The sequence below is a fragment of the Arachis duranensis genome, chromosome 6 (assembly GCF_000817695.3).
Source record: "Arachis duranensis cultivar V14167 chromosome 6, aradu.V14167.gnm2.J7QH, whole genome shotgun sequence".
NCBI classification, from domain to species: Eukaryota; Viridiplantae; Streptophyta; class Magnoliopsida; order Fabales; family Fabaceae; genus Arachis; species Arachis duranensis.
The window spans coordinates 16,639,650-16,660,267 of record NC_029777.3 but is presented as its reverse complement, the minus strand read 5'-3'; the positions used below and the strand labels follow the sequence as shown (position 1 = coordinate 16,660,267).

Sequence of the window (20,618 nt, the reverse complement as noted above, 5' to 3'; positions counted from 1 at the left end):
CGGAAGTTCCTGGGGACTTATTGCGTTTAAGTAGTTTTCTAAACCCCGATGATGGAGGTTATTAAGGAGTTTTTATTATGTAATTGCACTAAATGTATGTTTTATTATATAACATGAGAGAGAACTAATTTGAATTTTGTTTCGATCAACGGCTTCGCATTCTTTGTTCGTCCAATCAATCTATTTTGAAAGATGTATTTCCTATAATTTCATATAATATTAGGATATAAAAAAACGACACTATGTCTGCATTCCTTTGTTTTATTATCTAGTGTCTAGTGTAAAATGACGGTGCGTGAACTTAAATCAGAAGAAACCCGTAAACATTCGTGTAAATCAAACGCGCTGCCTCTGGTATTTGGCTCCGATCTCAACGATTAGGTATTTGCGTTTGGCTCCATCGCAACATAAATTCCTAGTTGTGCCTCAACAGGTAAAGAACAGACAGATTAAAGTATATATAATCATATTATAAGAGTTTAAGTTCCACTACAGAAGATTAAATGGGCGACAGAACAAACAAAGGAAATAAAATGATCATACAGGCCTCGATGAAAAACATGACATTGAGATATCAAGCATGTGCAGCACATCAAATAACTCCGGTCCCGTCTTCATTCTGCCCGGCCGGATGGCGACCCCGACGGAGCAAAAACTTTTGCCTTTCCTCCACAACGTCGAGCCTGCGTTCCAGGTCACGCCATGGAAGAGACTCAACCTGTTCCCGTTCACGGCGCTTGGCGATTTCTGCCTTTAATTCCTTCTCTGTGACATCCAACTGGTGAAGGAGCACGTCATTTTTTTGCTTCTCTGTTTTCAATTCTTTTTTTAGCCGTCGACTTTCCTGCACCTCTTCCTCCAGTTCATCCTTCTTTGCCTCGAAAACGAAGTTGGTGGCCATCATCTCCACCTTTGCTTGCCTCAGTTCTACGTCGGTCGTTACAAGTGTAGCCTTCAACATCTCCTCCCTCTTCACCAGTGCGGCCTCAACGAGATCATAATCTGCGGACTTTTCATCTACGCGGATGATGTCGATAAATGCGTCGATCGAGAGTTCCGCGAGATTGTCGGGACTAATGGCGTGGTCGGTGACGGGTTCCTCCGACATTTTCTCGGGACAAGAGGACGACAACATATGGCAGTAATGGAGAAGGGTAGACAGAGAGTTGAGAGAAGGAGTTATGGCAAAAAAGAAGTGAAGAAGGGTTAGTACTTAGTAGGGTCTGGGGTTGTGAATAATGCGCACGTGTGTTATTCACGAAAATAAAACATTAATTTAAACTATTTTGGTGAAAAAAAAGGAAAGAATAACATTTATTCAGCGAGTAATTAACGTAAGTAATTAAAGTTGTCATGAATATAACACAAAAATCGAACATTCAACATTAAATTTTTACGTCGTAAAACCAAATCAATTGAATTGGATAGCACATTAGTATTTCGTTCGTCCCTATTAATTAATTATCTTATCTTTTCCGGAACCATCGGTAGAGAAACATATGAGGCACTGAACTATTTAAATTTTTTGAGATTGTACGTGCTTCTGGGGCGCTCGAAAGGTGCAGAGGGGTCTTTAGTCACTTATTCGTGGGTCCGGGGTTGGTTCTTAAGCCGTTGGATACTGGACTGCCCGAGGTTTGTCGGTCCACCAGTTGCCGCACCAGAGTCACCGTGGGTGATGTGGAAGATTTGTCTTGGGTCTCCTGTGTGTAGGGTTTGGACCATTACGAGGTTTGGGTGTTCCGGGAGTTGTTTGCATTCGAATAAAAATTGTCTATCTTGGGGTTTGTGTTTCCCATGTTTGTCGTTTATGATTCTCGTAACTGGTATTGCCGTATAAAGCATTATCTCCACTTTTGTTAAGTTTACGCATGGTTATCCTCATACTAAATTAGATATATTTTTATTCTGTTTCCGTCTTCGTGCGTGGATAGATGTTAGTTAGTTTGACTTGGTTAAGCTTGATGGTGCAAATTGGTTTAGAGGTTTTCCCTCCCCTGGCTGCTCAGAAGTGGAACGGTAGAGGTGTACTGTCACGCAGACCCCACATTCAGGAGTAAGCGTGTACTTCAAGCCGAAGTAGGTTCAGAAGCAGGTGTACAGGGATACCAGGGTCAGGAGTAGGGGTGTACTCACCAACTTATATAGAAAGAAAAAAGTTTTGTTCTTTGTTTGGTACAATGCCATCTTCCCTCAAGATCACTCTTCTCAGCATGACATCCATTTGGAGAAGGCCTCTGTTCTCTTCAACCTGGGATCCCTCTGCACCCGCATTGCTCTCTCCTGCGATCTCACCACCATCCATGGCCTTCGCCTTGCCATGGACGCCTTAAATGATGCTTCACGTTGGCTCACTCGACTGACCGCATGTGAGTCTCGCCTGGCATCTGGCACGACTGACTTGTCAGAACACTACATCAATATGATAATCCGTCAGTTTCCCGGCTTGAAATCGAAGTTTCCTCGTCCCCAATCTGTTGAATCATCATCACCTATATATCCTGTATGTATAATCATCTACCTTTTCAGTTGATCTTTTCTTAGTACAATTGATTGATGTCCATCTTGATTTGTTAAATTGTTTGATTGAGATGATGCAGGCCTACTCAGCTTATAATCCGGTCAAATATGAGCTTTTTGCTTATGATCCAAGTGATGTCACTGAACAATTTCTTTTGGGATATTGTAAGGGTTACTCCATGGTTCAAGAGGTATGTGAAAGACAATTGCCATGGGAAACACCACCATGCTTGGACCTTCTCTCTGAGGTTAGCCCTGTCAAGATTAAGGATGGAAATCTTGTGGCCAATGCAACCTTAGAGGCACCAAATTCAGCATTGGAGAACATGAGCTTGCAGGAGACGACACTACAGTAACATTACCGTTGAGAAAAGCTTTAGGACTTAACTTTTTTTTGTTGGTTGATGCTACAACTTTAATCTCCCAGTTATTGCGGGTTATTGTTGCATATCGGTAAAATGAACTTGTTCAGTGTTTCCAATTTCCATCAATGCCTAGTAATTTTAAACAAGCAAATAATATTGTTTCATTTAGAATTATTCTTATTTTTTAGTGAATAAATCATTAGAATGTAAATCGATCACTAGAATGAAAATGGAGAAATACTAACCTATACAACTAAATTAATTGATGAGTTAGATTCAAAATGGAGAAACTCTAAAGTAGCCATTCAGTGAATTGTTTCAAACTCGACAAAAGAGGTCCTGTTAACATAACTGTCTCTTGTTGATTAAGTCTGAGACCTTTAGAGGATTCTTCGGTGATCCATTACATGCAGTGTTTCGGCTTTTGTACGAGAACAGCAGCAGCGCACCATGCTTGATTCTATTCCAAAGGATCTCAATCGTCCTTGCTCAGGATATGACCATCAATACTTATGGGAAGTCAGCCTATGATATGCCAGAATGGAAGAAGGATGCTTATGGGAAGACCATTACTTTTGGACAAAGGTCAAAGCTTTCTATTCAAGAACAGAGGCAGAGTCTCCTAATTTACAAGTTAAAAAAAGAATTGATTCAGGCTGTCCATGATAATCAGGTGTTGGTGGTAATTGGTGAAACAGGTTCAGGCAAAACTACTCAGATTACACACTATCTTGCTGAAGCAGGTTACACCACAAGAGGTAAAATTGAATGCACTCAACCTCGTAGGGTGGCTGCAACGTCAGCTGCAATTGCAAAGCGAGTGGCAGAAGAGTTTGGATGTCGATTGGGAGAGGAAGTTGGTTATGCCATTCGGTTTGAAGATTCTATGGGACCAGATACTGTAATCAAGTACATGACCGAAGGTATGCTTCTTAGGGAAATACTGGCTGATGAGAATCTGTCACAGTATTCTGTCATAAATGCTTGATGAAGCCCATGAAAGGAGGACCATCAATACTGATGTTCTTTTTGGACTGCTTAAGCAGCTAGTGCAGCGTAGACCTGAGTTGCGATTGATTTGTCACATCTGCCACTCTGGATGCAGAGAAGTTCTCAGGATATTTCTTTAACTGTAACATCTTTACAATACCCGGGAGAACTTTCCCTGTGGAGATTCTTTATAGTAAGCAGCCAGAAAGTGATTACTTAGATGCAGCTTTAATCACTGTCCTACAGATCCACTTGACAGAACCTGAAGGAGACATTCTTCTCTTCTTGACTGGCCAAGAGGAGATTGATTTTGCTTGTCAATCTCTCTACGAAAGAATGAAGGGATTAGGTAAGAATGTTCCAGAACTGATAATATTACCTGTTTATAGTGCCCTTCCTAGTGAAATGCAGTCTAGGATATTTGACCCTGCTCCTCCCGGGAAAAGGAAAGTGGTTGTGGCAACTAACATTGCTGAGGCTTCTTTGACTATTGATGGGATATTTTACGTTATTGATCCTGGGTTTGCAAAGCAAAATGTTTATAACCCAAAACAAGGACTTGATTCATTGGTGATAACTCCGATATCACAAGCTTCAGCCAAACAAAGAGCTGGACGTGCAGGGCGTACTGGACCTGGAAAATGCTATCGCCTATATACCGAGAGCGCATATAGGAATGAGATGCCTCCCACTACGATTCCTGAGATTCAAAGGATAAATCTTGCAATGACTACTCTCAACATGAAAGCTATGGGAATAAATGATCTTTTGTCCTTTGATTTTATGGATCCACCATCATCCCAAGCTATTATTTCAGCCATGGAACAGCTCTATAGTCTTGGAGCATTGGATGAAGAGGGCCTATTAACCAAATTGGGGAGGAAAATGGCAGAATTTCCCTTGGATCCACCTTTGTCTAAGATGTTACTTGCCAGTGTGGACCTTGGATGTAGTGATGAGATATTGACGATAATTTCCATGATTCAGACTGGCAATATTTTTTACAGGCCTAGGGAAAAGCAAGCCCAAGCAGATCAGAAGAGGGCAAAGTTTTTCCAGCCTGAAGGTGACCATCTCACACTGCTTGCTGTTTATGAGGCTTGGAAAGCCAAGAATTTTTGGGGACCATGGTGTTTTGAGAACTTTGTTCAATCTCGATCATTGAGGAGAGCACAGGATGTCAGGAAACAGCTTCTCACCATCATGGATAAGTAAGATATCTATTTACTGCTACTAAATATTTTAGCTGCTTTGTTTACTTGTTTGCTTGTTTGTTTGTTTTCTTTTTAATTGTAATTTTGTACGAAGGTTCTCAATGTTTCTGCAGATATACTGTTTTGTAATATAGTGAAATGTTTCAAAATTGGGCTTCTTGTTAACATATTCTGCTGTGAATTGTAGCATGCATAAATCTTGTCATTGGTCCTCTGCATATAATTTTGCTGGCCAGATTGAATTAGATTCTGAAATCTGAATCATCATCTCTGATATGCAGGTACAAATTGGATGTTGTAAGTGCTGGAAAAAATTTTACCAAGATCAAAAAAGCGCATGCAGCAAGGAAGGATCCCCAGGAAGGCTACAGAACCAATTTTAATATTGTATCATCCCTAAGCAACTTTATGTGACAGAAATATATGTTACTGATAATTGTTAATATGATTTTCTTTACCGAGGCATTCACTAATTATTATTGCGTTTGACAACAAGGTTTTTGAGTTTTGACTTGTCCCATATTTGCCTTGGTTCATTTGTTGTATGGCATCATTTTGCAATGTAGTATACTGATATGAAGGGTATAATAACAAAAAAAAAAAATTAACGAATTGAAAATGTAAAAAAAATTCACAAATTATAATAAAATATTTATTTTTATGGTACTCTTAAAAATTAAACTACACAACTGCAATCACTCTTTTTCTTAATTACAAGTTTACAACTGTACCTTTTTCAATAAAAACAATTGGATTCCACTAATGCTACCTACTGAAATTGAAAATATTTGATTCCTTTATATTTACGGATTTATTAAAATAAAAATGGCAAGTGGATTATAGATCTCTCTGATCTCAGACATTATTACACGGTCAGAACATGGTCAACAAATGCAAATATTAAAGCAAATTTATAGCATCTTTTTTTCCGGAAGTTCATCTATCTTATCTAATACAAGCAAATTACCTATAAATCCACTATTTTATTAATAAAATATTTGTAAAAGTAATAAATATTACATTACTCGGCAAAGTAATTTTTTCCTCTCTTAATAAATGGTTTTAGATTTTAATCTTAAACATAAAAAAGTTATAAAAAAAATTATGCACCAAATCTTTTCCAATTTCATTGAAATTCATATTTTCATTAAAAAAAAGTGATGTCTCTTTTGTTTTCAAAAAAAAAAAAAACAGTGATGTATTTATCCAGGTCAATTATAATGTACAGATCTAAATTTATACAGATTTTATAAAGATTTTATTTTAGTCACAAACTAAGTGACACATGTATATGATGATACAATAGTGATATAAGTTAGAGAAATATCTTATCAGAATATTTTAATACCATTAGTTAGTTAAACATTTGATTAGAGGAATGAAGTAGATAGGATTATGCTAACCTTGGAAATGCAGATTTTGAAAAATACATAAATATTTGTATTAATTGATTGATATTAATTTATATATCTCATAATTAATTAGGGATAAAATTTTTAAATTTTAAACTAAATTATAAAATTTATTATTTTTTAATGTTCACAATCAATAACCACACTTTTAAAAATATTTCCATAATAGTATCTATAGTTTTATGTTATTTGCATTACATTATAATACATAATAATTAATTTAATTTAATTATAATAGTATTGATATTAATTTGGATAAATTTGTAGTATCTACTTCTACTTAATATACTAAAATTGAGTTTTTCCCCAATTAATAAAGATGACGTGTCGATCTCTCGTGACTCCGTTTTCCCTCCAAAATGAATGCGATTTTCTCTATTCTAAATTATTTTATAAAAATATCTTTATTATAATTGTATTATAATTAATATTTAATGGATAATATATAATTATACTAATTTATGAACATGTCTTCATTGTAATTATATCAAATCAATATTTAATGCATTATTAAACTACTAATCAATTATCAATTAAAAATACTTTTAATCATTTTAACAACAACAACAACAACAACAACAACAACAACATCAACAACAATAATAATAATAATAATAATAATAATGGCACTAGTCGTGGTAATCATGATAAGAATATTTGATTCTAATCATAAAATGATCAAATCTTATGATATTAGTAACGCACATTCATTTTAAATATTTTTAGTTATTTTAATTATATTAATTTTAAAAATATTGATATAATTCTAATTCTTATTCGTTATTCAAAAATAATAATTACAATAATAATAATAATAAAAGATTTAAATAACTACAATAATACTTACAATAATAATAATTATTAATCGGGTAATTTCAATAATAATAATTACAATAATAATCTAATTATATCTATCTACTTAATATATTAAAATTGGGTTTTTTCCCAAGTAATGAAAGTGAGGTGTCGATTTCTCATGAATCCATTTTTTCACCAAAATTGAGTGCACTATTTTCTCTTTTAAGTTTATTTTATAAAAATATCTTTATTATAATTATACTATAATTAGTATTTACGTAATAATGTATAGTTATAGTAATTTAGGAAAATATCTTTATTTTTAGAAAGTACTATTCTCATGTAATAAAAGCACTATTCGCTCTTCTAAAATTATTTTTAGAAAAATATCTTTATTATAATTATATTACAATTAGCATTTAATGAATAATACATGATTATACTAATTTTAAGAAAATATCTTTATTATAATTATATAAAATAATCTACTTAATGTACTAAAATTGGATTTTTTCCCAACTAATAAAAGTAAGGTGTCAATTCCTCATCAATTTATTTTCTTTTCAAAATAAAAGTACTATTCTCTCTTCTAAATTTATTTTAAAAAATATCTTTATTGGAATTATATTACAATTAGCATTTAATGAATAATGCATAATTATACTAATTTAAAAAAAGTTCTTAAATATAATTATATAAAAATTTAAACATAAATTTATAATTCTAATTGCTATAAATATGATACTAACGTTCGTAGTGGTAAATTGATATTGCAATAATTAATTTCTATAATTATTTTTATACTACTAAAGGTTATATATAGTGTTTCTTTGTGGTTAGTAAGTCTAAATCTAAGAATCAAAGCATTTTTTTTCTAATATGTTATTCTTCTTTGATTGGGCAATTGTTTCTAAGGAGCTTTTTGATTGGGCAATTGTTTCTAAAGAGCTTTGTAGGTCAAGTTCAAGTCACATTCTCTCCACGTTTTTTACGTTTGTTCAAAAATATTCGAAGTGGAGCATACAATGAGATTGAATTTCCTCAATTTAAGTTCAGTTTTGAAAAATTCGTGCCAACCTTAAATATGCAATTCAAAGATTGGTACTATATTTAAATTTTCGTCTCTTAAACTTTTTGTATTAAAAATAATTTTATAACATATTGTGAATTTTTGTTCGAGACTACCGGTCTTCTGGTGCATTAATATAATGCCATTAAGGAGAATAAAAGTCAATTTAATTTGACAATTTTAACAAGAAAATAGTATGAATTTGTGCGAATTCTAAGTATTCGATCTTATGATGTTATTTCGATTGGTTGTTACGAGAATGATTCTACTCTATACGTATCTAAGGATTAGAATAGATTAAATATTATTTAAATAATTTAGTTCTAATATTGGTAATTAATTAAATTAGTTTTAGAGAAATTTAAATTGTTGTCTCAATTTATATATTATGACTATTCTTTTTGGATACGTTATTTTTAAATTTTTTAATTTGAATTTTTTTATTTTTACGTTTGTTTTCTTTTTTGGATATATGTATCACCTTTTTTTTGTATTTCAGATTAGTGATGCAATTATTAAGAGAAATGTAATTCATCAATAAATTAGAACGATTAAAAGCTTAATTATATTGCGTGGATACAAGGTTGATTAATTAAGATTAAGGCGTGAAAAAGGAAAAATAATCATAATACGTGGTTTTGCTTTCTTGCTGATATATAAAAAAATACGTGAAAAAAATTAAAATATCACAATTTTAAAAAATTGTTAATCATGCATATAAAAAGAGTGGAGAATGGATATAAAATATAAAAAATTATTACTCGATTGTAGAATATATATATAGAGGGATAAGTATTGTTTTGGTCCCTCACGTTGAGGATCAGAATCGAACCCGTCCCTGGTGTATATTTTGATTTAAAATCATCCTTAAAACCAATTTTTGTGGGTACCACATTCAATTTTTTATATTAATCTCCCATGTTGAGCCTAGTTTGATTTTGGGTCATATTATGATGACAAACATTGTTTTGGATTAAAAGCCCAATATTGTTTAATGAGAGTGTTAGTGATGCAGGCCCAAGTATACAAGCATTTGATATATCAGCCCATCACAGCAAATAGAAAAGCAGCTCACATTGTTCCTTGGTGCAGTAACCAAGTCCAACAATTTCCTCATAGCACCGATCAGCAACATTAAATGATTATGCATATATTTGATAAAAGCAATATGAGGACAGCTGTATTCATGCAAGGACAAGTGTTGCTCTGTAAAAGTAAGCAAGGACACAAGGGCACACACACACACTAACCCAAGGACATCACCAAAGCACTGCTGTGGTTCGTGGTTATGCAAAACACAAACTTGCATAGAGTAGCAGCAAGGAAATGGAGCAGAATGGAAAAGAGGAACATGCCAAGGAAGAAAAGAACACAAAGGACAGCAGAGGAAGTGGTGGAAGCTCCTCGGACAGCAGGGGAAGTGGAGCGGGATGAAGAAAGGACTGCATGCCATCAAGGACCACTCCAACGGGCAGCAAGGAAAAGAAAAGAGGAAGAAGCTACCATGAAGCCTAGCTTAAGATATAAAAGAAGCTTCATTTCATCTACTGAAAGCAAGAAAGAGAGAATACACACTCAGAGCACCATCTCTAACACAGAGCTGGAATCTCTTTCTTCTACTCAAGCTTAATTCTTATTTTTTGTGTTATGGCTGTCTTGCGTTATTTTCTGTTTTGAAAAAGGCAATTGAGTGAGGATCAAAAGCCAGGAGAGAAAATGCAAGAGTGATGCAAAATATCCACTGATTTCTAATGTATTTTTGGTTTATGAACTAGGATTAGTTCCCCTTTCAAGTTGGGTTAGCACTTGGGAATTTGAATCTGGTTGATTCCCCTTCCTAGTTGGGTCAGCACTATGGGAAGCTAAGCTTTTGGTGATGAAAGCTTAGGGGGTAGATACTAGTTGAATTTAGGTGAAATTCAATAGTATTGGTGAATGTAATCTGTGAATGATTAGTGAAAATTCCACCATGATTTGTGGTGGAAACTGGATGTAGGATTCATTGCACGAAAGAATCCGAACCAGAATATATGCTGGTCTTCATCTTCTCTTCCATACTCTTTACTGTTCTGAATATGAGACTATTTCAAATAATCTCCTGCAACTCAAGCTTCCACTGCAACAGAATTTGTAACTCTAAATTTTAAACCAACTTGATTCAACCCCCCTTCTCAAGTTCAACCAGAACCATCAATTGGTATCCAGAGCCCGGTCTCAAGAAGGCAAGCTTCACAGCTTGGAGTAAAGATCCATGGCCAACAACATGAATCCCAACATCGTGGCTTTCACTCTCACTGAAGGACAGTCCAACACTAGACCTCCCTACTTCAATGGCAGCAACTACTCTTACTGGAAAGAGAGAATGAGAATCTTCGTGCAGTCGATCGACTACAACATCTGGAAGATCATTCTCAACGGCCCAGACGTTCCTACAAAACAGATTGCTGATGGAGAAGTTGTGGCAAAGGAGGACAACAAATGGACAGATGAAGAAAAGAAGAAGGTTGAACTCAATGCCAAGGCAATCAACCTGATGCACTGTGCAATCAGCTTTGAAGAATTTAGAAAAGTGTCAAGGTGTAAAACAGCGAAAGAAATCTGGGATAAGCTCAGACTCACTCATGAAGGCACTAAGCAAGTAAGAGAGACCAGAATTGACATGCTGATGAAGGAGTATGAAATGTTCAGTATGAAGGAAGATGAAAGCATCGATCAAATGTTCGAAGGGTTCTCAATAATCATCAACAATCTGGACGCCATGGGAAGAAGCTACTCCGAAGAAACCTTGGTAAGAAAGATTCTGAGAAGTCTTACTAAGAAATGGGAAGTGAAAAGCACAGCCATCTCTGAAAGGAATGATTTGATCAAAATCACCTATGATGAGCTGAGAGGCAAGCTGCTGGCTTATGAAACCACTCACATGTCTTAAGACAAAGATGACAAAAAGAAAAGTATAGCACTAAAATCAAGAATGACAACCCAAGGAGAATAATCTGATGACAGTTTCTCAGATGAAGAAATGGTGCTCTTTGCTAGAAAAATGAGAAGACTACTAAGATACAAAAATAAAGGCAAAGGAAGCTCTTCATCCAAAGATGTCAAGAAAGATCAAGTCAAGTTCACATGCCATCACTGCAAGGAGTCTGGTCACTTCAAGTCAGACTGCCCTCAACTTAAGAAAGGCGAAAAATTCAAGAAAGACAAGAAGAAGGTGATGATGGCAACATGGGAGGACTTGGAGAACGACACCAGCTCAGAAAGCTCAGATCAAGAAGCTCAACTATGCCTGATGGCAGATCATGATGATGAAGATGAGGTAGATCTCTCTGACTTATCTATTGATGAACTGCGCTACATTATCAAAGGCATTTCTGTGAACTCTAAGAAACTCTTGGATAAGTATGCTAAATGTAAGAAAGAAAATGAAGCTTTAAGGACAGAAAATGATCTTCTTTTGAAAAAGATTAAGGCAAATGAAAATAATAATGAAAAGTTTTTAAAAAAAGAAAACATTGCCTTGCGAACTGAATTAGAAAAATTCAAACTCAAGCATGAAGTTATTGCCTCCACTGATTTGATTTCTGAAAACAAAAAGCTGAATGAACAAATAAAAAATTTGAATGAAGACTTAGCAAAGTTTGTTCAAGGTTCCCAAAATCTGAACAAACTGCTTGCTTGTCAAAGGTTTGGGTCTGAAAAATCTGGACTTGGTTTCATAGAGGAAAATAAATCAGTTTTCAAACCAAACTTTAAAAAATCTGAATCTTCTTCTTCCAAGTTTTTCAAACCAAAAGGATTCAGCAAACCCCAAAAATCAGTGGGCAAAAATCAATGCTACAAGTGCAATAGAAATGGTCATGATCCTCCTCAATGTTTCATCTTTCTCAGGTCTTTTGGTACTGATAGTAAGTTATATAAAGTTGTTCATGATTTTAATGCTCTTGGGCAACCAAGAAGAATTCACATCAAAGGATCCAAATGGATTTGGATACCTAAGGTTAGCTAAAGAACATGCAGGTTTGCCTTGCATCCAAGAAGAAAATGGAAATGTGGTATCTTGATAGTGGATGTTCAAGGCATATGACCGGAAGGGATACTTTCTTCATTAAACTCAACAAATACAATGGAGGATTTGTCACTTTTGGAGATAATGGTAAAGGTAAAATAATTGCCATTGGTAAGGTTGGCAAAGATTTTTCAACTTGCATTGATAGTGTCTTCTTAGTTGATGGGTTAAAGCATAATCTATTGAGCATAAGTCAATTGTGTGACCTAGGGTATGCTGTAACCTTTAGGAAATCTGATTGTAGAGTCATAAATGAGAAAACAGGGGCTATTTTATTTGTTGCCAAAAGAAATGACAATGTTTATGGTATCACTCTAGATGATCTAAAAGTTCAAAATGTAACTTGTTTCTCTTCAATGGAATCTGAAAAAATGGATGTGGCATAAGAGATTAGGATATGCTAGCATGTTCCAAATCTTTAAGCTTGTTAAAAGAGGCTTAATGAGAGGTCTTCTTGACATTAAATTTGATAAAGACATCACTTGTGATGTTTGTCAAATGGGTAAACAAAACAAAACCTCTTTTAAACCCAAGAAAGATGTCTCCACTAAGAAACCATTGGAGCTGTTACATCTTGATATGTTTGGACCAACTAGGACTCAAAGTCTTGGAGGAAAGAGTTATGGCATGGTAACTGTGGATGACTATACTAGATTTGGCTGGGTGTTCTTTCTTGCTCATAAACATGAGGCTTTTTCAGTTTTTGAGAAATTCAGCAAAAAGATTCAAAATGAAAAAGGTTTAAAAATTGTTTCAATTAGAAGTGATCATGGTAAAGAATTTGAAAATCAATTTTTTGAATCCTTTTGTGATGAACAAGGCATATCACATAACTTCTCTTGTCCAAGAACACCTCAACAAAATGGTATTGTGGAAAGAAGAAATAGAAGTTTACAAGAAATGGCTAGAGCTATGTTATGTGAATATGAAATTCCCAAGTTCTTATGGGCTGAAACTGTGAATACAGCTTGCTATGTTTTAAATAGAACTATCATTAGAAAATTTTTGAAGAAAACCCCATATGAACTTTGGAAAGGGCATCCTCCCAATCTTAGTTATTTTCATTACTAATGTCCAAGTAATTGATGATTGGGATCCATTGACTCTAGTTCTTACTAATTGAATTAGTGGAGAGTTAGGACTTATGGACTATGATTGATATAGCTCATTTGACTTTCCTTTACTACTAGTTAGAGGATGATTTAATGAGATTAATCCTTGCCAATTCTCATATTGTGGTTAGTGATTAGGATAGAGATCCTTGACCACCAACCCTTGCCAAGACCTTTTTAGGCCTTAGTTTACTTTCTTGCCATTTATCTTTCATGTTTCTTATTAAAACCCCAAAAATAACTCACAACCAATAACAAAACACTTCATTACAATTCCTAGGGAGAACGACCCGAGGTTTGAATACTTCGGTTATTAATTTTAGGGGTTTGTTACTTGTGACAAATAATCTTTTGTATGAAAGGATTATTGTTGGTTTAGAAACTATACTTGCAACGAGAATTCATTTGTGAAATTCTAAACCGTCAAAAATCCAATCATCATCGGTCACTGGAAATCAAACTTGAATCCTCTGTTAAGGCCAATGCCAAATACAAAGACGAGGTGAAGTCGCTTCGGGAACAGCTTGCCGCTGCCGAGGAGAAGGTCAAGACCGCTGAGGAAAAGGTCAAGACCGCCGATGAGAAGGTTAAGACTGCTGATGCTTCCGTGGCGCGTCTTACTGAACGAGAGCTTGCCCTGGAAGGCCAGCTCAATAATGCTCAAGGTCGGGTGGCCGCGCTAGAGAAGGAGCGCGAAGAGGCCCTCTCGTCGGCTAAGACGGCCCAGGGTGAAGCTGCTGAATTCAAGAAGAAGTACAAGGAGACCGTGAAGCAGGGCAAGAATGCCATCCTTATGACTGAGGAGGCTCTGAAGGCTCAGGTGAAGCTGTTGGCTCCCGATTTCAACACCACAGCAGTTGGGGTTTTCAAGACTATTAAAGATGGCAAGATCATTGACATGCCAAGGAAGTGATTTGTACTTTTGTGGGTTTTGTAAACTGTTGAATTTTCTTGTTTGAAAACTGTTTGCCGCTTGGTCGGCTTGTATCAAATTGTGCGTTTTCTCGCTTAGTCGGTAACCTCCTTATTTTACGTTCTTCTACTGTTTTGTTGGCAATGGCTATTTTGTACTTGTTTACCGTTTCGTTGGTAATTAACGAAACCAGGCCATGGCTTTTATTTCTTTTGTATCCGTTCATTGTGGTGTGTTATTTGGGTGGTTCCCGAGGTGATCAGTCCCGGGATACCGCATTGCCATGGTGTTGATTATTCAGCATGGCAGTTTGATGAATGACATAGCGTACAGAAAGGAAAGAAATGATAACAAATATACAATAAATGCAAAGTGAATATTAACCGGTGACTTGTTCAACACAAAGTGACAACAAATAAAGGTAAACAATGCAAGATAAAATAACATGGATCTTACTGAGCCAGTTAGGAAGACAGGCCGCTTGGTCAGCGTGCTTAGCCTAGGAATAGAACCTTCTTAGGTTGTTCGCGTTCCATGTTCTCGGAACTTCTTTTCCATCCAGCCGTTCTAACTTGTAGGCGCCGTTGCTGAATGCCTCATTCACTCTGTAAGGGCCTTCCTAGTTTGCTGCCAGCTTTCCTTCCCCCGGGGTCGGGAGCCCGATGTCGTTACGCCGTAAGACCAAGTCATTCTGCTCGAACTCTCTCTTGAGTACTTTGGTAAACGATTACTGAGTTGTGCAGTAGGACCAGAGGACTGAGGCTAGCTCGTCTACCCATCCCCCTTTCTTACGGTCCAGTTGCTTCTTGAGGCCTTGTACAATGACCTTGTTCGCGCCTCGACTTGGCCGTTAGTATGGGGATGTTCAACTGACGAGAACCTTTGCTTTGCCCAAGTTTGTCAGTGAACTGAGTGTCGTTGTCTGAGATGACGACCTTTGGGATCCCGAATCTGGTTATCACTTGCCTCCACATAAACTTTCGGCAATTGGCTGAGGATATACTGGCTAGTGATTCGACCTCCACCCACTTGGTGTAGTACTCGATGGCAACGATTAGGTACTTCACCTGTCTGGGTCCCACCGGAAAAGACACCAGTAGGTCGACTCCACACTGAGAGAATGGCCGAGAGGCCATTAGGAGGCTCAGTTCTGCCGCTGGCACTTTATGGAAACTGGCATTCTTCTGACGCCTCCTGCATTTTTCCACGAACACCTTAGAGTCCACCATCATTGAAGGCTAGTAGTAGCTAGCCCTGACGAGCTTTTGGGCTAGAGCCTTCCCTCCAATGTGATGGCCACAGCATCCCTCGTGGACTTCGCTTAGCACGTAGTTCGTTTGGTCGGGATGCAGGCACTTCAGTAGGGGCTGGCTAAGCCTTCTCTTAAACAATTGGCCTTGTATTATGATGTATTTGGCTGCTTTTCTTCTTAACCCTTTCGCTGCTTTGTCGTCGCTTGGGAGTTTGCCATTTTTCAAGAAATCAATGATCGAGTCCGTTCATGATGGACTCGAATGGGCAAAGTGCAGTGCTACTGCTGGTTCCTTTGCCAGGCCTTGGATAAGAAAACGGTTTCCCGCTCCTGGCTTCGTGCTCGCCAGCTTTGATAAGAGATCAGCCCTTGTGTTATTCTCACTAGGGACGTGCTGTACGACGACCTCGTCAAATTCCTTACTCAACCTCCTAACCTGCTCCAAGTACTTTTGTAGCAGTAAATCCCTAGCTTGATACGTCCCATTGACCTACGATGTGACGATCTGGGAATCACTACACACTTCTACTCTTGTGGCCCCAAATTGGAGATCGTCAAGGAGGACCTCGTACTCTGCTTGATTATTGGATACGGGAAAGTCGGACTTGATCGACTACTCGTACACAACTCCGGTAGGACTTTCCAAGATGATACCTGCTCCTCCGAACATTTGGTTAGAGGCTCCATCTACATGGAGCTTCCACCGTGTTTTCGGGTCGTTGGGATGATCCCCTGTCACTTTAACTAGGAAATCTGCCATTGCCTAGGCCTTGATGGCGTGCCTAGGTTTGTACTGCAGGTCGTATTGGGATAGCTCAATTGCCCACGTCATCATCCTGCCCGCTAGGTCGGGTTTCTACAATATCTGTTGAATCGCTTGGTCTGTCCTAATTGTTATCTGGTGCCCTTGGAAATATTTTCGGAGCCTGTGGGATGAGGTCAGGAGCGCGTAAGCTAGCTTTTCTAACTTGCTATACCTCAATTATGCCCCCCTGCAGCACCTTGCTTACGAAGTAGATCGGCTACTGAACTTTCCCTTCTTCCCGTATCAAGACAACTGCCAAAGCCTCGTCCGTCACCTCCAGGTACAAGAATAGCATTTCCTCGTTTTTAGGCTTACTGAGTACAGGCGGTGACGAGATGATGCTCTTGAAATGATTAAAGGCTTCTTCGCAAGCCGTGGTCCATTCAAACGCAATCCCTTTTTTCTTCAAGTTGAAGAAAGAGATGGCCTTGGCTGCCGATGCGCCGAGGAAATGAGATAGCGTGGTTAACCTACCTGCTAGTCTCTGCACATCCTTTACGTTTCCTGGGCTTGTCATTCACAGGATTGCCACACATTTTTCTGGGTTGGCTTCTACCCCCCTCTGGGTTATCATGAAGCCTAGGAATTTCCCGGCCTCCATGGCGAAGGCGCACTTGAGCGGGTTCAGCCTCATACCATGCCACCGAAGAGCTGCGAACACGCTTTCCAAGTTATCGATGAGGTCGTCGGCCTTGATGGTCTTTACTAGAATGTCATCCAGGTAAACCTCCACCGTCTTACCGATGAGGTCGCAAAATATCTTGTTCATCAGCCTTTGGTACGTGGCTCCCACGTTCTTCAGCCCAAACGGCATCACCTTGTAGCAATATGTTCCCCCTGGCGTTATGAACGCCGTCTTTTCTTCATCGGAATCTGGTTGTAGCGAATACGCGTCCTTGAAGCTTAGGTACCGGTATCCCGAGGTCGCGTCCACTCTCAGATGAATCCCGCCTCTAAGAGGCCGGTCGTCTGCCTAGCCACTTCTTCGGCTCTCTCTTGGGACATTTTCCTCCTCCTCTGTGCCACTGGCTTAGCCTCCGCTCTCACCGCTAGGTGGTGCGACATGACCTTGGGGTCAATCCCCGGCATGTCGGCTGGAGTCCAGGTGAACAGGTCGTCGTTTTTTCTGAATTGTCTCCACCAGTGGTCCCTTTAGCTCATGGGGGAGGTTCTTGTTTATGAAGGTGAACTTGGCGTCCGAGTCATTGATCCTGACTTTCTCGAGGTCTCCCTCGGGCTCTGGGCTGGGTTTGTCATCGACTCTTGCGTCCAGGTCGGCCAAAAAGACCCCGGCTGCTTCCTTGGATTTCTTTCTTAGGGAGAGGCTGGCATTGTCGCATGCGACTTCCGTTTCTAAATCTCTTTTGATAGATCCAATCGACCCATTATCAGAAACAAACATCATTACCAGCAGCTTGGTGTAGATTATTGATCTGAGCTTATTGATGGTTTCCCTACCCATGATGATGTTGTAAGCCATGGAGTCCCTCAAAACGACGAACTCCGCCATCACAGTCCTCCTTTCTCAGCCACTTCCTATAGAGACCGGCAGGGAGACTATCCCATCAGGCTTAATGAAATTGTCCCCAAGACCGACCACACCGTGCTGGTGGGTCTTTAGGTCGGTATCTCAGAGACCTAGGGCATCGAATACGTTGCGAAATATGATGTTCGAATCTGCACCGGTATCCACCAGGATTTGCTTAACCAGCCCAGTTCCCACCCTGGCCGTCATGACCATAGGGGGGTTTTCCTGCAGGCTTTCAATCCATTAGTCTTCAGGTCCAAACAAGATTAATGGTACTTTCCTGGGGGAGGGTGTGGCATTGGATGAGGATGCTGCCAAAACTTTGGCATCCTTTCTACATGCCGACCTTGACCTGGGGGCGGCGTCCCTACCAACTACAACATTCATGACCGTGAGTCCTCTTTCACTATCCTCTTCGGGTTCCCGTCTTTGTCTCACGGCCCGATCCTGGCCGTCACCAGGTCGGTCCCTGTCGCGCCTTCTCGGTTCCCTTATCAGATGGGATAGTTTCGCCAGCTTGCCATCTCGGATTGCCTGTTCCAAGGCGTCTTTAAGATCAAAACAGTCTTGTGTCTTGTGACCAAAGCCCTTATGGTAATCACAATAGAGGTTTTTGTTCCCTCCGGTCCTGTTCTTTAGAGGTTGGGGCTTCGACAGAATGGCCTTATCGGCTATCTGCTGATAGACCTCGACAATCGGTGCTACCAGGGGGGTGTAATTGGTAAACCTACCGACCCGGGGGAATGGCCTGGAGGTCTTTGCCGGAACTCCATCCTTGGAGTGATCCATCGGCCTTTCCCCGCTACTGTGCTGACAAGGTTGGTTGTACGCGGGCTGCCCCTTGTTGGCTGCCACAACCCTACTGACTTCTTCATCATTGATATACTCCCTGGCCACGTTTTGGATTTCCTGCATCGTCCATACGGGCTTGGTGGTAAGGTGCTTCCTGAAATCCTCATTCAGCAACCCATTCGTCAAACATAGACTGGCCACTGAGTCAGTTAGGCAGTCGATCTCCAAGCACTCGTCGTTGAACCTGTCTAGGTATTTCCTGGTCGGCTCTCTGGTTTGTTGCGTCACCCCGAGGAGGTTGATCGGGTGTTTTGCCTTTGCAATGCGGGTAGTAAACTGGGCCAGGAAGGCGCGGGTGATGTCTGAAAACGCGACCATAGAACATTGTGGGAGGTTGTTGAACCATCGAATGGCAGGCCCTGCCAAGGTGACCGGTAAGGCGCAACACCTCACCTCGTCGCCTACCCCTTCTAGAATCATCCTAGCCTTGAAGGCCGTTAGATGCTCTTGCGGGTCTTGGGTCCCATCATACCTCATATCCGTTGGCTTATCGAAGTGCTTCGGTAGCCGGACCTCGAGGATAGAATGATGGAAAGAGGTTGCCCCCATGATTACGTGACGTCGTGTTCTCTTCGGTCTCTCTCTATCACCTTCTCGGTTCTCTTCGGCGGCTTGTCTCCTTGTGGGTCGGGTGTAAATCAGGGGATACCGTCGCCTTATTGGTGCCTCCCTGTTTTCCCCTTAAGGACTATCTAATTGTGGAGTGACTTCTTCGGGGAGTTCTCCTCCTCCTCGGAGGGGATCGTGAGCGATATAGTTCGGGAGTTTGTTGACGATGCCCTCGAGTCGCCAGCTCACACTCCAGGTTCTACACCCTATGTCGCAGTTCCTGCATTATTCTGGCGCTGTCACTGCCAGTCCCCCCAAAAGGGCGTCTCTCCTGGGAGCGCGAAGATGGCTCGGGTTGTCGTAGAGGGGATTTCGTGCGCTCACGGGAGGAGGCCACAGAGCACCCTGGGTTCGGCTCCGTCGCCTGGTTCCACAGGACCCATTAGAAAGTTCATTCAGGCAGTCTCCACAGATGGCGCCAATGTTCGGTTGCTCGGTATCCAGACGGGTCGGAGATGTCTCCTGGGTAGGATGGGGATTGGCCTTGGTCTGGGTCCGCGGAGCGAGTTACGGGAGTAGCCGACTTCACGAGCTCTTCTCGAGGTGAAATGGGGGGTGCTACCTGCAAGGACACTCCAACGCTCAAGTCAGACTGTGCAGGTGGTGTGAGAGAAAGGAATAAAGTGACGTACCTTGGGGGAGGGGTAGGACCCTCCCCTTATATACCCTGTCAGTAGGGCGGGCCCCACGAGGGAAGGCCTCCTTCCTGGAAGCTTTATTTCCCACAGCTGTCATATAGCTGGTAGCGGGGTGCGTGTCCGGGTCACAGATCGGACGGGTTACACGCGCTAGCCCGACCGAACGAATCGGGCTGCCGGCAGGCTGGGTCGGTCATCGTGCTCAGCTAGGGATAGGCCGTAACATAATCCTACTTTACTCATGACTTACAGCAACATTTAGATCATCAACAAGACAAATTAATTGATTAGCAATTCAAGATCATCTCAAAATACATGGGGAAGGAAAATCTGGAAAAGACAGAGCAGAAGAAGCGATGATGCAGGGACTTACCAACGGTCCACTACGACTCGGTGACGGCGAGGTCTCGACACCAGAAGACGATGAGCGACGACCCCATGATGGTCTACGATCCACGATGATTCAGTGACGGCG

General features: G+C 39.9%; 2 protein-coding genes and 1 pseudogene across 2 annotated transcripts; 2 read left to right on the top strand and 1 right to left on the bottom strand.

Annotated features, from left to right (window-relative positions):
* Window positions 1–1,144: 1,144 nt before the first annotated feature.
* On the top strand, window positions 1,145–2,902 carry LOC107493036 (uncharacterized). Its single transcript, XM_021125743.2, has 4 exons — window positions 1,145–1,205; window positions 1,714–1,784; window positions 2,084–2,503; window positions 2,601–2,902. Exons 1-4 carry the CDS (start codon window positions 1,145–1,147, stop codon window positions 2,874–2,876), a joined length of 828 nt encoding a protein of 275 aa, XP_020981402.1. The 3' UTR covers window positions 2,877–2,902.
* Window positions 2,903–2,978: 76 nt separating this feature from the next.
* LOC107493037 (probable pre-mRNA-splicing factor ATP-dependent RNA helicase DEAH5) lies at window positions 2,979–5,503 on the top strand (annotated as a pseudogene).
* Window positions 5,504–18,287: 12,784 nt separating this feature from the next.
* LOC107493038 (uncharacterized) lies at window positions 18,288–19,445 on the bottom strand. Its single transcript, XM_016114117.1, has one exon. The coding sequence runs from the start codon at window positions 19,443–19,445 to the stop codon at window positions 18,288–18,290; it is 1,158 nt and encodes a 385-aa protein (XP_015969603.1).
* Window positions 19,446–20,618: the final 1,173 nt, after the last annotated feature.

Excerpts from the sequence above, each read along its gene's own strand:
- LOC107493036 (XM_021125743.2), top strand. The coding sequence starts at position 1,145 with ATGGAGAAGGGTAGACAGAGAGTTGAGAGAAGGAGTTATGGCAAAAAA. Across the intron at positions 1,206-1,713 it reads CAAAAAAGAAGTGAAGAAGG|GGTTTGGACCATTACGAGGT; the intron begins GTTAGTACTTAG and ends TCCTGTGTGTAG. Across the intron at positions 1,785-2,083 it reads TAAAAATTGTCTATCTTGGG|GTTCAGAAGCAGGTGTACAG; the intron begins GTTTGTGTTTCC and ends AAGCCGAAGTAG.
- LOC107493038 (XM_016114117.1), bottom strand. The coding sequence starts at position 19,445 with ATGGGGGCAACCTCTTTCCATCATTCTATCCTCGAGGTCCGGCTACCG.